The following is an 18,170-nucleotide window of genomic DNA, read 5'->3' on the forward strand; positions in this document are numbered from 1 at the left end:
CAATCACTGTGAATAATAGTTTGGCAGTTTCTTACTAAAAAAAAAAAAAAAACTACATTTACTATATGACTCAGCAACTCCAGTCCTAGGTGTTTACCCTAGAGAAGTGAAAACCCATGCCCACACACATAAACACACAAAAACTTACACAGGAATGTTTAGTGCAGCCTTATGAATAATCACCAAAACATGGAGAGAACTAAACGCTCTTCAAAAGGTGAATGAATCAAGTGCACGGCCACACGGTGGAAAAGCGCTCAGCCACTGTGGTTCACGGCACGTGAATGAATTTCAAAGATATTACGGTGAGGGAAAGAAGTTACCCTCAAAAGATTACAAGTTGTATGATTCCGTGGATATGATCTCTGGAAAAAGCAAAATTACAGGGGCTGGAAATAGAGGGACAGCCGCCAGAGGGCTGGGTGAAGAGTCTGACCACAGAGAGGGAACACTCGGGGATTTCTGGCCTTTTGGAACATTCTGATTGTGGTTGACAGTCACACGAGCCTACAACTATATACACATATACCAAAAAAAAAAAATCAAATAAATACATTTCTCGATTATGACAAAAGTTACAAGGGAGTATACGTATGTCAAAACTTAGCCAACACTTAAAATTGCAGGGGTTTATTTTATGCAAAAGGAGAAGGGGGTGGCAGAGGATGAGCTGGTTAGATAGCATCACCAATCCAATGGACACGAATCTGACCAAACTCCAGCGGAGCCTGGCGTGCTACAGTCCCTGCGGTTACACAACTTAGAGACTGAGCAACAACAACAAAAATAAAATATAGCAAAATATTAATAGCTGTCCTTGAATGTTACTACATCACCATAAATACATATTCATTGGGGCTTTTCTTCAACATTTTAAAAAATAATTGGTAATAGCGCATAATACTCCTTTTAATAAATTTTTGAATACTTTTATGACTGATAAAAGAAAATGATAAGCATACTCTACATTAAGTACATTCCAAATTTTCCAGCCCTGGCCCCTTGTTAACACTTAAAGTTTCAATTCTGTGGCTAAGAAGAACAGAGCAACAAGCTATTGATAGGTTCATTAAAGCCTCCCTTTTAAATGTTTTAAGGAAACAGCACATAAAACATTCATTCAAACAAAAAGTCTACCCCGCCAGATGCTTCCTATAAAGAGAAACCTTATTCCATTACTCGGCTACCAATAAATTATTTATGGAGGTTGCTGAGAATGCCCACATTGTGCATGCTGCTAAAATTCTCAGCAACACTTGAAAGAATACTTGTTCTATTTATAGGTGAAGAACATTTTTTTTAATGAGAAAAGGTAAATAAGCCTTCAGAAGGTCATTGCAAACGCCAGCCAAGCCCCAGTGAATAAAATGAAATACAGGCAGCAACTTTTCTGCAACAATGCCAGTCTCGTTCTCTGCGTAATGCCAGAGCGCTCATCATGCCTTCTCTGATGACCCCACCAAGCTGGCCTGGGGTCCTGCTGGATGTTTCCACACACCCTTTAATTTCTTTACACAGCAGCCTACCACACTGCAGTCTACCAGCCGGGTGATTTCCTTTCTACCCAATCCGTCTCTAAGAGATGGGGAACCATATCCTCTTTTGTATTTTAGTCTACAACATAAAGAGATAGTCGTTAATACATAATAACAACGGAGCGGTCAGAAGGCCGGGCATATTTACCAATTTCTCGAAGGCCATGTGACGCAAGGAGAGACCCACAGGCCTCAGAGTCAGACAGACATTGCTTTTTTCTATCACTTTTTAAAGATTTTTTAAAATGTGGACCATTCTTAAAGTCTTTGATCGATTTTGTTCTGTTTTTAAGTTTTGGGCCCAAGGCATGGGGGATCTTAACTCCCCCAACAGGGATCAAACCTGCAACCCCTGCACTGAAAAGCAAAGTTTTTCCCACTGGACTACCAAGGAAGTTCCTCCATCCCTCTTAGAATAAAAGTTCCTGGGCTTCCCCGGTTGCTCAATGGTAAAGAATCCACCTGCAATGCAGGAGACTCAGGTTTGATCCCTGGGTCGGAAAGACCTTCTGGAGAGAAAAAGGCAACCCACTCCAGTATTCTTGCCTGGAAAATTCCATGGGCAGAGAAGCCTGGCAGGCTACAGTCCACGGGGCTGCAAAAATTAAAATAAAAAAAGCTCGGTGCCGTGGCTGCAGATTTGTGTGATCTGGCTCTGCGCTCGGCCGTAAAGCGCCCTACCCCTCGTTGGCAACGCTCCACCCTCCCCAGTCCTCACATAAGCCGGGCCTTGTCTGCGCGCACAGCTCTTCCTGCAGCCCTTGCCGGGAGGTTCCATCTCAGGCTTCCATCTCAGCTTAAACGTCAGAGGCTCCAAAAGGCCCTTCCTAACTACTGGCTCCAAAGAGGGCCATCTCCACTACCTCCACCAAGTCACTCTCTCACGCAGAACGCTTACCTTCTTATTAGAAGCTGTCACAACCTGCCTCCACCTTCGATCCTTACACATGCACTATTTGCTATCACGCCTGTTATACAAAGATCATCCACTTGTGGGGGGCAGGGACCTTTGCAATCTATCTGCTCATGGCTGTTTCCCCTGAGATTTGTAGCACAGTATCTGGGACACGGACACCCCATCAACATGTGTTGAATGAATGAGTCAGCCGGTCCAGGCTGCCTTACGAGCCAAGTGAGTTTGGTCAAGTTCCTTATTCTGTGTGCCTCAGCTCCTTTATCTGTAAAAATGGGATTATTATAATGCCCCTTGCAGAGAGCTATTACGAGGATTAAAAGAAATGAATGGGGATGTTCAGTATTGTGCCTGACACAGCGTAAGAACTGAAAACACTAATATTCTTTTCATTTGTACTTTTCATCTACACTTGAAGTAAGTTCAAGAAATGAAAAAAAAAAAGTGGAAACACTGAAAATAGCTTACCATACAATAGGGACAAATACCTGAAAATCCACCAAATATGACTCAGAAACTCAGCGCTCAAAAGTAGGTGAACACGAGAGCTGTACTCGCCAGGCTCCAGCCCTGGCAACCCGAGTGGGACCACGGAGCTGGAGCCTCCGAAGGAGGAGCCATCCCAACTCGGTCCCAGCTCAGTGGCAGGACACTCTCTGAGGCTTCTACTTGGTCATCGTGACTTCCTCCCACTCCCTGTCAAAGGCCTTCCGTGCCTAGGGCACCATCAGAAAGGGAAGAAAGACGAAAGCCAACAACATAAGCAAGAATCAGGGCAACTCCAACCAACCGAACTCTCAGCCAGGAGTCGCGCTTCTGGTGACCTGGCCATCAGTTTCAGCAGCTTGCAAGGGCCTGGGACTCCATAGCGGAGGCTCAGCCACCAGGGCACGTCTGGGCTGCAGGCAACAAGGACCGAGGGCAGGGGCCCCGCAGTCAGTGGAGCCGGAAGTGGACTCAACTCCCAACGCTGTCACCTGTGAGCCACGTGACCTTGGGGAAACCACTGCACGTCTTTGAGTCCCTGTCTGCTCATCAGTAAAAAGAGGATCAATATCACAGAGGTGTTGTGACAACCACATGACCTACAGTACCTGGCAGAGCCTGGCACTGAGCGAGCAGAAAACACAGGAGCACTTTCAGAACGAATCCACTTCTCGCTCAAGCCTCAATACACAGACCTTCGAGCAACCGGTAATTTTTTTTATCCTCTTTGAAAGTCCAAAAACTGTTAGACCATTCACCCAGACATCACAAAAACCACGAAATCCTGCTGCCCAGAGTTCATTTCTGGTAAATAACACCGCATGTAAGACAGTTCTGCCAGCAGCAGCTGAGCAGGGTTAGGAAGACGAAGAAGACCCCCTGGGATTCGCTTCTGATTCCAGTACGCTCCCAGTGTCCTCAAAACACCCAGAAAACTGTTGCTAGGCAAACATCTATTCATCAGCCAACAATACTGGAGTAACAACAGGACTTTAAAAGTGAACCCAAACAACGCCCGGAATGCAACTATCTTCTGAAATCTACTCTCTGTATATTCTTTCAGCCTTTGCTCATGAATACACATTTGTGGTAAAATTGTAACATAAGTGAATCTGTATAATCCATTGCTTCCCCTAACATGTCTTAAATATTTTCATGTTGCTACAGAATTCCCATAATTATCACTTAAAATGACTGCACTGAACTCCACTGAATTGATTTACATTCAATTGCTTAACCGTTTCCCTGCTGAGCACGCACGCATTCAGTGTGCTCCGGAAGAATGCCTGCGGGCTTTCCGACCAGAAAGACCAGCTGTGCATTTGGCCTTCTTTTTGTTTCTCGATCACGCTAAACTCCTGAGTGAATCACTGAATCTCAAGCTCAGCTTCCTCACCTGGGAAACACCTTCATCACAAGCTTGTTGCAATAAGCCAAAGAGATGACAAATGTAAAATATAACTCCCTTGTTCCCGATTTTTCACAATCATACACAATGTGACAACACCTTCATGCTCGCAGCTTTTCTCTTCTGCTGGGTTCTTTCCTCAGGATGAATTTCCCCAAGATGGATTATCGGGCTCAAGAGTAATATTATTTTTATGACCATCAAAATCTCTTTCCAAATGGCCTTCAAAAAGATTGTAAAAATTTACACTGCCCAGGCCACCACCTGGCCAGGTCTGCAGAGGGCATGGCCAGGACACTCAGAGGCCTGAGCACTCAGAGCATTTGACCCAGCATGCAGGAGACCAGCCTACTACACAGATGAACCTCTGCGCTGAACACTTACAGACTTGATTCCAAGACCTCTGGCCCTGATGGGCCCCATCTCCTGCAGAGCCAGAACCACACAGAGCTCCGGTAACAGTCACTCTGCCAGCTCCAGACAGTCCTCCTCCACTTCTGCCCACCTGCGCCCCATATGATTCTTGCTCTCCTGCCTGGTTCTCAAGGCGCCCCGTTCTCCTTCTCAGCCTCCCCTGACCCTCATCACTGCCTGCTCTCCTAAGACTCTGGGGGGCATCTGCATGCCCCTCCCTCCTGCTACACCGCTCCAGCCACCTGATCCACAAGAACACGGCAGCCACCCCCATCGGCTTAAGACCCGGGATGCCACGCGCTGTCCTGGCATGTTACCTAATCCTCACCACAACCCTAGGCGTTAAATATTACTTTCCCATTTCACAGGTAAGGCAACCAAAATTTACAGCTTACAAAGTAACACATTTATTTTTATCAATAAGAATTTATCGACTACCATCTTGTTCAGCTGGGTGTTGAGCACGAGGGACACAGTAGAGGAGACAAAGTTAAGCAATCACACCAATAAAATACATAATTGCAAACAGTCGTAAGACTCACGGTGGAAAACATTGCATGCTGAGTGCTGGGTCCCTAGCAAACCTGGGAAGGGAGTTACGGACGGCCTCTCTATAAAGTCACGTAAAGACTAAGCCATGGCGCTCAAGGATCCTGACGCTCAGGAGGAAGAGAAAGGACAGTGCCAGCAGAGGGAGGAGCACGCTGAACGCCCGACCACGTGGCTGAGGAAGGTCAGCCCAGATGCTGGAGAGCAGGCCGTGATGGGAGACGGCCGCAGCCGGTGACACAGGGCAGGGCCACACGGGCCACGGCAAGCAGTTAGGGATTTTGCTCCAAGGTCAAAGAAACATAACAGCAGGGTCAGCGGAGACTGACAACGGACGAGCAGAAGGCGGGGGAGCTGGCTGAGGCAGGGTCCTCGGGACAGAGCTAAGCGGGCACTGAGGGCCGCGCGCCAGGCACCGAGCGAGGGGCCTTCCACACCAGGACTCACGGAGCCCTCGCCACCAGTTCTGAGTGGAAGACCGCGTCCAGCTCCGCGTTACAGAGAAGGCTCTAGAAGCCACCTGGACAAACGGGGTCACAGGCCTGCCAGTGTGACAGCACCAGACCTAACACCCACCTCTGATCGTTCCCAGGTACGCGTCGTATCCACGTACGCCGCTACTTCAGAGCTTCGGGGCCACACACACCAGGTGGGGCCAGGGGGCAGGGGAGCCACCCCCGGAAGGAAGACACCCAGGACACACAGGCCACAGGGCAGACCTGGAGATGCGGACTCCTAGCCGTGGCGCGGATAAAACACTAACGCTGACCAACTGGCTCGCTGAGACCAAGACTTTAACAAAACAGAATAAGCGCCCCGATACAAACACCAGAACCTCAGGGCAGCTGGGCTGGAGACAAGAGCAGCAGAACCTGTCCCAAGGGGAAAAAAAACACGTAAGTGTACAAAGACACGGGACCAGGACACTCATCACCGCTTTGTTTATCACAGTGAGGAATTAGACACAGTCTGAACGTCGCACAGGAAGAGGTTACATAAATTACGGTTCAACCCACCCCTTTAGGCACACGTCTTTATGAACTTAAGACGGCCATTAAATAATACTACCCACCTGTATCAACAGAGACAGAAAGCTATACATGTCACAGTAAAAGCCAGAAGTAAACGCTTCTATCTGTGAATAAAGAACAGCTACCCGGACGGGACACGCTGAACCAGATTCTGGGTCTCCCCGCTCACTCACAACATGTTGAGAGAGACAAAGGGAGAGACAGAGAGTAGTCCCTGGAACCGGTCACACCAGAGAAGCAGAGTCCTTTACACAACGCTGCTCAGCCCGGCCTCCTCTGGTCCGGGGCACTCCCCGTGACGTTATCACCCAGAAGGACCGACGAGGCAGGCTCCCACTGAAGACCACACTGATCTGCCAGCCTCCTACCGTAAGGCCGGCCATTCAGATGACGACAGCTCAGCTGAGGAAGGGATCAGACAGCAGATCCCCAGATGACAGACTCACAAGAAGGTGTGAGAAGGGACACAGAACGCCGAGTGCAGCAGAAGGACAGAGGCCTGGGTTCAAAGACCATGTAAGTCCCTGCCCGTCGCTGGGCTCGAGGCCCCTGTGCCAGATGCAGGGCCTGGATGAGGCGGTCCCGGGAGCTCTTTTAGCACTGCGGTTCTGACTCTCTTCTCCACGCCTCCAGACCCCACCACTCACTGCACCTCCTTACTGATCACAGCACCTCCGGCCTCAGGGCACCCAGCCTGGCTCATCTGTGAAGTGACTCCAGTCACTTCCCTCCCCAGATTAAAACTTACCACTGACGCCCCTTCATCTTCAGCACAAAACTCAAAGCGGCGTAACATACAAGAGCCTGCAGAATCTGACCCCCGCCTGCTTCAACAGCCCCACTTCTCTCAAGCACCCCCTAAGCCTCCTTCCAACCAAAGGGCACTTGGATTCCCAGGCTCGTCATGCCCTGTCGTGCTCTCTCTGTGTCTCTGGCACGTGTGAGCCCCTCTGCCTGGGGTCGTCTCCCAGTCTTCCCACCTTGGCTAATCCCTACTAGTCCTGGTGAGACCCAACTCAAGAACACGTGCTCCGGGGAGGCTGCCCAGAGTGCCCTGGGCCAGGACCAGGCCCCGCTCTACGCCCCACAGCGCCCTGGACTTAACCTCAATCACTGCATGATTTTCCTGTCCATCTCCCTAAACAGACTGTGAGTCTCCTGATGGGCCCTTAATCTGCTGCAAATTCCCTAGCCCCTGTCCCAGGACACGGATTTGAAAAGACCCACTGACGAATGAAAAGACCCACTGACGAATGGCTAAACTCCAAGCAAGACCAAGAGGCCTGTGTTTTGCCAGACCGTCATTACCAGACTCTGATGTTCAGGTATCCGTAATCCAAGACTAGGATAAAAGAAATCACGAGTTTCCCCTTTAAGCCCACAGTGCTATAGCCCCCTCTTTAATATGTATGCGAACTTTAAAATCAGCATTAGATGCCAAGAGCATTTCCTGTAAGCATCCCAACACAGAGACCCTGCATTTAGTAGCTCAGGCCAGATGAGGATTTTCAGTGACTTATAAAGACCTGAAAGGGAGACACTGAGAACCACGCTGTCATTTCAATTTCAACTGCAGAATTTGTTCTTGAAAGTGCTACAATAAAAAATATTAATGTCATAAAAAATAAAAAAGCCCTAACAGCAGCCAAAGGAGCACAGTCGTAAAGCCAAAACATAAACCCTAAAACATGCTGGCATAGAAGGCTCTCCCTTGTCTTTATGAAAATCGGTATTTGGGTCATCAAGAACACACCTGAGAAAGGGAAATGTGAGTCACGTGACAGAGCAGAAAAACGGTAACAATAAACGTAACCGTAACCGCAAGGAGAAACGCCTGACACACAGGACGGACTCAGGGCCGGGCATATCGCTGCACGTACCTTCCCTCAGAAAGCTGCACGATAGCCCTGGGAAGCAGAAACTGTAACATGCCCATTTTAAAGACAAAGGAAGTGCAGAGAGGGTAAGGTCACCCAAGGTCACCCAGCAGAAGCGGACGGGCAGGCGGCCTGGCTTCCGAGGCCGTGGCCCAGGGCACAAGCTGCACCGGGCACAGCCTTGCCGGCGCGTCCCTCGGCCTCCATGTCTCCTCTCTCCCGAGGGGCTTCCCTGGTGGCTCAGACGGTGAAGCGTCTGTCCGCAATGCGGGAGACCCGGGTTCAATCCTTGGGTCAGGAAGGTCCTCAGGAGAAGGAAATGGCAACCCACTCTGGTACTCTTGCCTGGAAAACTCCATGGATGGAGGAGCCTGGTGGGCTACAGTCCATAAAAGGGAGCTGGATTCAATTCTCAGATCTCTCCCAGTTCAAAAGGCAGTGACAACACGTGAAGCTAAATCTCTAAGATTGTTAGGTTTTTCCATCTAGAAACAAAAATCAAAGCTGTGCCTTTCAAAAATTAAATAACTCTGTATCTCGCAGAGCTGCTTCAATATTAAAGTAATATATATGAAGAGCTTAACACTTATAGTTCCCAGCTCAGAGCAAGAGCTCAATAAACAGTAGCTATTATTACTCTTATGATAAAACACGAACAACCATTTAATAGTGGAGCACATTTTAATTATACACGATGTGGAATAATCAAATCTCATTTGTTTGAGGCCCCAGACCCCACAGCATATATCAGGTTGTACAGTTGAAATTATAACAACTCAACGCTCCAGAATTACTTGTTTCCATTAGAGATCTGACAAGTCATTTCTTCAATTGGTCACTGGTGGTTTGCAGATAACTATTAGCAGTAATGAGTGTTCTGAATTAAATCCAGAGACAGGCCCGTTCTGTTCGGGAAAGGCCACTGGGGAGAGAGAAACATGGCTGAGGAACGTCCTTCCCTCTGCGTCCTGCGCCCTGTCCCTGATAAATACCTCCCATGTCTTGCATAGTATGGATTTCATTTGGTTACAAATGAAGAAGGGTCTAATTCTTCCCATGATAAATGAGCACACTGAGCAGGTAACTTGTTAAGCAGAATTGGAATTGGGGAAATAACCTTATTTTCCTGTTACTTGACAACAGACCCCATCCACTAACAAATGAAACGCAGATGCTGGCAGACAGAAAGCACTGAAGTCAAATCCATCGCCGAGCAATCCATTCTCAGACAATTACCACAGCAACCTGGGAACACATCGCTCACATTTCATTCAACAGAGACGCAGCCTGCAAGATGCAGAGGCCGCGCCACGTGGTAGAGAGAACAAACAGCTTTAGAGTCATTAGAAACCCAAACTCAGATTCCAGCTCTGTCGCTCATGCACTATGCGCCCGTGAGTGAGGCTCTCCTGGTCTGAAGAGTCCTGACCTGTAAAATGGGGCTAATTCAGAAAACCTCAGTCACAGGACAGCTTCAGAGGGGACCACGAACAGCACACCCTCCATCATAGGGAAGCTCCTGACACATGTTGCTGCTGTGCTACGCTTAGTCACTCAGTCGTGTCTGACTCTTGCGATCCCCTGGACTGTAGCCCGCCAGGCTCCTCTGTCCATGGGATTCCCCAGGTAAGAATCCTGGAGTGGGTTGCCATGCCCTCCTCCAGGGGATCTTCCTGACCCACGGATCAAACCCATGTCTCCCTCACTGCAGGCAGATTCTTTACCACCCGAGCCACCAGCGAAGCCCAAGAATACTGGAGTGCCTATCCTTCTCCAGGGGATCTTCCCAACCCAGGAATCAATCAGACTGGGGTCTCCTCCATTGCAGGTGGATTCTTTACCAGCTGAGCTACCGGGGAAGCCCGTGAAACACCTTAGCGCCTCTCAACTGTGCTCCATGGTGACATCTTCACCTTCAGGACGCCAGAAATACACCAAACTCCCCAAGGCTGGAAATCACTGATGCTGTCAGAACCCATAACTGGCCTGTGTGCAAAGGGCCAGCCGTGCAGGAATGTCACAGTGCTCCAGAGAGAGCCCACAAGCCCCGGCACTCCTCCAGACCCTGCCTCGTCCTGCTTGAATGCTTCTCGAAAACCCAGGCTCCCTGTGGGTCTGCTGGACAGCGCGCACAGACATGAGCCGTGAGGGATGCTAATTCAGTGTCTCTACTTACGTTTTCAAAGTCCTTCATGTTCCGCGCTCTGGTGGGAGACACCTTTTCTTCCGACACGTTTGGGAGCGCTATAAAAAAGCAAAACAGACACAGGAAAACATCACAACGGGCAAACCGCCCCACACCCCACGGGGGAAGGGTGGCTTCCACATTATACTCTGTCTTGTGATTTGAGTCTGCTGCTGCTGCTGCTAGGTCGCTTTAATAGTGTCCGACTCTGTGGACTGCAGCCCACCAGGCTCCTCCATCCATGGGATTCTCCAGGCAAGAGTGCTAGAGTGGGGTGCCAGTGCCTTCTCCATTAAGTCATTTCAAATATTTAAAAATTACTTAAACTGGCCCCAACGTAACCATGTAAATGTCAGAAGAATGTAAAAAGGTGTGGGTTGTTCAGTCATGTCTGACTCTTTGCAACCCCATGGACTGTACCCGGCCAGGCTCCTCTGTCCATGGGATTTTCCAGGCAAGAATACTGGAGTGGGGTGCCATGCCCTCCTCCAGGGGATCTTCCCGACCCAGGAATCAAACCCGCATCTCCCACATTGCAGGCAGATTCTTTACTGTCTAACCACCAGGGAATCCCCCTGTTAAGTATCAGAAGATGGACCCAAAGGGGCAGGCAGCAAGCAAGCAGAACTGCCGTGATACCTACGCCTCCTGCTGATCCTTAATCTGTTCTGTTGGGTGGGATGTCATCTTCATACGTCAGCAATTAAAACAAAGCCTGTCTGACTTGACAGCAGGGGTTGGCACATTTTTTCTTAAAATGCGAGACAATAAATATTTCAGGTTCTGTTGGCCAGATGACACAAAGCCCCCAGTCTGTCACAACCACTCAACACAAAACAGCCACCGACGCTTCAAAAGCCAAGCAGCTGTGTTCCAACAGAAGTTTACTTTCAAAAGCAGGCCGCAGTCGGAAACTGCCGATCGCTGCTTCAGGGCGATTCCAGACTCAGCCAAAACCCTAATCTTTCCACAGCTTCTCTAATTCGATAAACATTTATTAGACCACTCCACTGGGCCAAGCGCCAGGTGAGGTGCTGGGGAAGCAGTGGCGAAAGAATGGCGACGGTGAAAGCAATGGCGATCGTGCGCCCAGCAGGCAAGAGGGGCACGTGTGAGCGACGGTTCCGCGTGGCACAGGTGCTGGGCACTGCTCAGGCGCTAACAAGATGTGTGTTGAGTGAACGAATGAATTCACTCCTCCCCCAAGTGGGTGCCAGCGGCCTACTCTCTGCCCAGTGCCAGTGTAGAAACAAAACAAAAAGAAGGAGCCAACAGTCCAGAAAGAAGGGACGGACGATAAACGAGGGCGATTACAGAGCATATCCAGGGTGATAAATGCTATGGAGAACAACACCGTGGCTAAGGACAGGAAGCGCCAGTAGCAAGGGGGCGGTGGGGGCCGCAGTTTCAAACGAGGTTGTTGAGGATTTCCCTGGCAGTCCAGGGGTTAAGACTCCATGCTCCCAGTGCAAGGGCAAGATGCAGGGGGCACGGGTTGGATTCCTGGTCAGGGAACTAAGATTCTGCATCCTGCACACCATGGCAAAAAAAAAAAAAAAAAACCACAAACAAACAAATAAGGGGGTTAAACTGAGGAAGGGCTGACCTCTGGGCAGACTCGGACAGGGCACAGACAGAGGCCTGGGGTGGCAGGGACCTAGGGGACCTGAGGACCAGCCAAGAGGCCAATGGATGGGAGAGCAATAAAGGGGGGGACAGCAGAAGAGGGGGGAGCAGGTGCTGGGACACAGGCTGAGTAGGGCCTCTCAGAACACGAGCTCAGGGGCAGCGTGGGGGACTTCGGTTTCCACAGGCTCCCTCTGGCTGCCTTGCTAAGAACAGATCTTTATGAAAGGCGCTGAGAGAGAAACGAGGAGACCAGGTAGGAGAAAGCGGGGAGAATCCAGGCCAGAGGTCACGGTGCTTAGGCCAAGGAAGGCAGGTGAGGAGCGGTCCGATTCGGGATACTCCTAAAGTGGCCAACACGAAGAAACGCAATGAACTGCAGCGAAAACGCAAGGTTCAGAGAGGAGAGCGCAGGGACGCAGCCTGGGGACGGCAGCCTGGGGAGAGCCGGGGAGGCGCAGGCTGCAGCTGAGTCTTCAGGGGGTGGCCGGTAGAGGGGGGCGAAGGCCAGAGGATGGCGAGGGCATGGCGCTCGGGGCTCAGCAGAGAAGAGGCTTGGGAGCCGGCAGGGGCGGCCAGCAGGCCCCGCACGCCAGGCCAAGGGCACATGGCCGCCTGCCTGCTGCTCAGACAGGCCGGCTCTATCACCCACGCGTGCCCCCGCCCAGGGCCCCTCACCCTCCAGGTCTCCAGGCCAGGTCGTCTGCCGGGGACACTCCGGCCGCCCCGCTCCTTTCTGAGGGGAAACCTGCTTCTCAGCCCATCGCCCAGCTCCTCAACCCCCAGCTGGCTGCGCGACCATTCTTTGCCTGCCTTCCAGGCGTGATCGGAGCCATGATCCAGGCTGAACCCCAGTGCGGAGCGGAGCCCCGAGCCTGGCAGGAAACACACCAGGGCTGAATTAAGGAGCAGGCCGATCAAGTCTCTGGTCCCAACGGCCTGGGGGCAGAAGGCAGAATAACCAGAACTGTTGCACTGCATGCTTAAAGTAAAAGTTGCCAGGTTCTAAAGGAAAACCTGAGGGAGAATTAACATATTCTCACCGTGTGAAACTTAGGTTATCTGCTCTAAAAACTCCTTCTTTTTGCCCGTAATCTCATTACTCTGGAGACGGGGGGAAAAAAACACCTGTCAAAATATCTCTAAGATATTTCAACAAGGCAAATTATTAGCACTTCCCACAGACACTGATGAGGGCATCCACTTTCTTTCAGAAACAAAAATTATGAGGAAGGCTTAGCAAAACCCAAACTGCAGAACAGAAAGCTTCCTCACAATCCAGCTTCAACCCAGCAGACTGCGTATTTGCTCAGTGCCGTCTCCTGTGGTCTACCCAGCTGTGTGTCTCCGAAGGGCAGGCCCGCGTAGGAACGCCGGGCCCCAGCCAGCACACGGAGCCCAGCAGCCTGCCAGGAAGGCCTTGGCACGCTCAGGTCTGGACAGCAGCCCTCCAGGGCCTCCAGCCATTCGGGAGCAGGACCCAACAGAGCCTTTGAACCTGACGGAGTCTCCGACTCAACACCCAACCTCCCTTGGTCATTCAGTTCAGCAAACACTGGCTGAACCCCCTATGCAAGCGTGGTGGTGAGAAATGAAACTCACGAAGTGTGGCCCAAAGGACATCCAGTCCCCTAGCTTGGTGCTTATGAAAGGAGGCGAGGAGCAGGTCAACATTTACATTAAACACCGCGCCCTTCTTGGGAGCACCAAGCCACACCAGGGGAGCACTGGGCCTTGGACCCATTGCAGCTCAGGCCCAGACTCCCAGCTCAAAGGCTCATGGCCCTCACGGCCAAGCATCCACGTCCCCTGGTCTTACTCTGTGTACTTACCACCGTTTCCCGAACCAGGGTCAGGGCTGATGCCTTCCGGGTCATCTGGCGCACCGAGGGCAAGGCCACTAGGAGAGAACAAGGGCGACAAAAGAGGGGTCACCACCTGAACAGCAGAGCCTGCTGGACCCCCTGCACTGCCCCCGACCGGCAGCGGCACCAGCCTGAGGGCAGGCAGCGCGCAAGTGAGGAACCCAGGCTCCGGGGCTGGGCTGTGGCTCACGCCCGAGTAAGGGTGCTCGGTCAGGGATTCATTCACACAGCAAGCGTTCCGTGTGCCATCGAGGGGCCGGGCGCGGAGGCACCGGGCCAAACATAAGCTCCTCATGCACTCGAGTCACACTTTCTTACTAATTCAGTACATGGGCCACCACCCCTCGACCTGTGAAGATTAAATAAACTGGTGCATATAAACACTTAGCACACAGGAGTGGCCGGCGGGAGGCGTCGACCGTTGCTTTTGTCAGTGCTACTATCATCATTATCAATATGCCTACGAGCTTAAAAGTATCAGGTACTAATCTGGATGCTTTAAGAACATCAAACAAAAATGCAAAATTCACTGATTCCAGAAGTTTTACTGGCTAAATTATACAAGCAGGTTCAGTGAGTCTGGAGGCTAAGAACTAATCCACGATAGGATTTGTGTGGTTCAACACAAAACGCAGTTCCCTGACTCCTGCTCTAAACTCCGCCAAGTACCTCTTCCCACCCCGCTTCCTTCATCTGCAAAAGAACAGCAGCTACTTCACGGAGTAATTGGTGATTAAACAAGACACCTAGTGTCTAGCAAGTGCCCTGCATACTGTGAGTATTCCATAAATGGGCGCAAAGTACCCTTGTCACCATGAAACATACAACGCTCTATAACTTGTAAATGATCTACCTTCCGAGAACTGGCCAGTTCCCTGAGGGTCTATGCATTTTACAAAGGAAGATTATTTCAGTGGCCTAGCCAGTCACAGGGCAGTTAGTCAGAGAACTAAGTCCAGAATCCAAGTATTTTATGTCTAAAACCCAACAAAGCCTCCCTCTCCCAAGCTGTAAACTAGGAGCTGATGGAAGTTCAGCTTGACTTCTTGGCAATTTGCTCTTTCCAGGCCTCTAAATACAGATCCATCCTGCTCCTAGGACAATGCTGTCTGATCATCAAACTCTGGAGTTGGAATGAAACTTCAACATCAGAATCAAGCAAAAGAATTAGATATCATAAAATTTCAGCATCAGGAAAATGATTACATAAAATGTGTCTGCTATGAGGATAACTGGAGGGGAAAAAAAAAAGCAAACTTAAGTAGGATATGCCTTCAATTACTGAAAGACAAAAAAAACACATGTACACTAAAGTCACCTCAAATCCTTCCTGCAAACTAGGAGGCTATAAGTACACATAACAAGTGAAATATTAAAAAGCATAATTTGTAAGAAAAGGAGAGATATTCAATATTTCCCTTTTTAACTCTTTATAATTCTCAACTCCCTCCAGTATCACTAGGACAAACTCCATTTTCTAAACAAATTGTAAAAGTTTGCCACCACTCTTTGCAGTTGGTGGCTCAGTGGCCCCAAAACTACACAAACAGCTTCCTGGGAAGCTCAGCCGACTCTGGTCTCTACATCCCCAAGTCTGGGCTTCTCTCCATCACAGCCATTAATTCGCTACCATTGGAGGAAATGGCCGATCAGTGACTCAAGCCAACACCAGTCACGGCTGAAAGCCACGTGGCAGGCAAAGCCAAAGAATCTGGTCTTAGACAAGTTTCCAAGAGGCAAAACATGAAAAATGCCATTTGACACTGCAACTCTTAGAAGAAACCGCTCTTAAACGCAGAAATTCCGGCCTGGCTCCCGTCAAACCTCCATGTGGGCTTTACCTGCTCCCCCTTTGAAATGTCGTGACCCTCGGGCATCAGGGCTCTCTGTCGGTTCCAGCCACACCTCCAGCTTCAAGCCTTCAGCTTTAGGTATCCATTCTGATCCCTCACTCTGGGCCTAGGTTGGGGCTTTCTGGGTCCCCATCCAAAATCAAACCCAGGCAAAGAAAGAGGGCTGAGGTGAGACTTTATCATGGTGTGGATGGAGGAGACCAAGTTTCGGGAAGGGAAGGAGCTTATGTGTTCCAAATCACACAGGGTTGGGTAGCAAAGTTGAGGCCAAAATCCGGTGTCTCAGGGCCCATTCCAGGCACTCAGCTCCTACTCAGAGGGCACCTGGTCAGGGTCAGCGTCCTCACCTGCAGAGCACAGCATAACCGCGGCCGCCATCCGCAGGGGCGCCTGCACAGACGGACCCCGCGCCCAGGGATGGGCGGCCTGGCACTGCCTCCTCACCACAGCCCACCTGGGCTCCGCAGTCCTTTTTCAGGGCTGCCGTTGTCTCAAGTGAGGAAAAGGGAGGCCTGGCAGAGTGACTACGCTGAAAGACCGCAGCCGGCCTGGTTGCAGAGCCCATGCTCTTCGCCTGCGTACCACCCCGGCCCCACACGCCCTCAAGGGCCGCGGTGAGGGCCCAGCGCCCCGAGGCAGGGCCTTCAGCCCCGCGGGCAAGTGAACCGACACCCCTGCGCCTCGCCGCCGCCCCGCCTCGCTCAGCCGCTGCCAACGGGGCCTGCCCTGGCGGCACCCAACCAGCGGCCGTCCAGGCGAGGGCCCCGAAGCGTTTCACCGACGAAGGGCTGTGAGCGGCCTGGATCAGACTGCACGTCCCATTCAGAAATCGCACACCAAGTACACTCCGGTCTGTCTCTCAACAGCGTGCTTTTCACTCTGGGTCATCTGTTCTTAATGAGAGAAAACTACACATAAATGCAAGAGACGGACGAGTTCTTCTTGACTATACTCGCATCTTGGTCTCCCGGAAGAAGGAACCACTCTCGTCAGTAAGACATTCCCGACCTTTCTCCGCGTGTGTAAGCGCACACTATTCTGCAGAGTCTTCACTGAACGTGTCGAGATGTTTTCACGACAGTACAAACAGATCCACAGCAGCGTCCTTAACTCCTGCAGAGCATTCTACAGCAGCGTTTTTCAAACCTCACTGACCCCAACCAACAGAAGGAAACACGTTAGCCTTCATTCTTCAAGTGCCTGCTGTTCTGTTCCTTTCTTCTTTTTTGCTTAATTCTGGTTCCAACCTACTAAATCGAATTTCACAAGTTGACACGGGTCACAGTCTGAAAGAGACCTCTAAAAAGGATGTCTATTTACCAGGTACTGTGTAGGAAACTCAATTTTTTTCCAAGTTGTTCCTTTCACAAACAATGCTGTATCTCCTTATACGGGTCTCATTGTCCACAAGCAGGAGGATTTTTCGACAGATAACAAGAAGTGGAATTGCCATGTCTAAATACAGTTATATTTTTTCAATGGGCAAAGGATTTGAAAATATACAAGTGGCTAATAAGCACATGAAAAAATGTCCCACGTGGTCAGCTGGTAGGGAAATGCAAATCAGTACCCCAGTGAGATGCCATGCCACATCCCACAGGATGGCCACAATAAAAGACAGACAATGACAAGTGCCGGCAAGGCCATGGAGAAATAAGGATCCTCACACAGAGTGTAGGATGCTGAGTGTGAGATGGTGCCGCCGCTTTGGAAAAGAGCTGAGCAGTTCCTCCAAATGCTAAATACACAGAGTTACCACACGACTCAGCAACCCTACTCCCAGAGAAATGAAAATTTATGTCCACACAAAAACTTGTACACACATAAATGTTGATATAGCAAAAGAGCCAGAAAAGCAGAAACAACCTAAATATCAGCAACCAATGAACAAACAAAAACGGGTACATGTTTATAACAGCCCTCAGTCACAGAAAGGAGTGAGGTACTAACACAGGCTACAACACCGAGGGATCTCACAAGAGTCCACACATTGTAGCGTCTCGTTTTTATGAAATGCCCAGAGCAGGCAAACCAATAGACAGAGCAGATTGTGGTTGCCTAGGTGTTCTTGCCTGGAGAATCCCAGGGACGGGGGAGCCTGGTGGGCTGCCGTCTGTGGGGTCGCACAGAGTCGGACACGACTGAAGCGACTTGGCGGCGGCAGCAGCAGCAGGGTGCAGGAAGCGGGCAGGGAGTGGAAACGGGGAGTGTGGTGACTGAACGTGTCCCCTGGAATTCATGTGATAAAACCCAGCCCCCACCTACGGGATGTATCAGGAGGTGAGCCTTGGGGAGGTGATTAAGACCAGATGAGCTGGAGACGGTGGAGCCCTCAGGAATGGCACTGGTGTCTATAAGCATTTCCAGAGCTCCTACCTCCTCTCTTTGCTCTCCACCATGTGAGGATACAGTAAGAAGGAGGTCCTCA

General features: G+C 50.5%; 1 protein-coding gene across 36 annotated transcripts in view; it reads right to left on the reverse strand.

The window, feature by feature from the left end:
* Positions 1 to 18,170, reverse strand: part of CDK5RAP2 (CDK5 regulatory subunit associated protein 2) — a 183,952-nt gene that overhangs the window by 159,965 nt on the left and 5,817 nt on the right. For 33 of the 36 annotated variants that reach the window (XR_015168772.1, XR_015168771.1, XM_086413953.1 and 30 more), the window contains exons 2-3: positions 13,857 to 13,924; positions 10,390 to 10,457 (exon numbers count right to left, since the gene is read on the reverse strand). Coding sequence is in view for 31 of the 36 variants with exons in the window: in XM_086413953.1 (XP_086270079.1) it covers positions 10,390 to 10,457; positions 13,857 to 13,924 (136 nt within the window). In the remaining 5 variants the exon portion in view is untranslated. Of the gene's footprint in view, positions 1 to 2,433; positions 2,519 to 5,881; positions 6,178 to 10,389; positions 10,458 to 13,856; positions 13,925 to 18,170 lie in introns of those variants that run through there. The other 3 variants (XM_086413961.1, XM_086413947.1, XM_086413941.1) reach the window with 3 other exon arrangements.

The sequence above is a fragment of the Bos grunniens genome, chromosome 8 (genome assembly GCF_055505025.1).
Source record: "Bos grunniens cultivar Pamir isolate PY7600 chromosome 8, Bosgru_T2T1.0, whole genome shotgun sequence".
In the NCBI taxonomy this organism is placed as follows: Eukaryota; Metazoa; Chordata; class Mammalia; order Artiodactyla; family Bovidae; genus Bos; species Bos grunniens.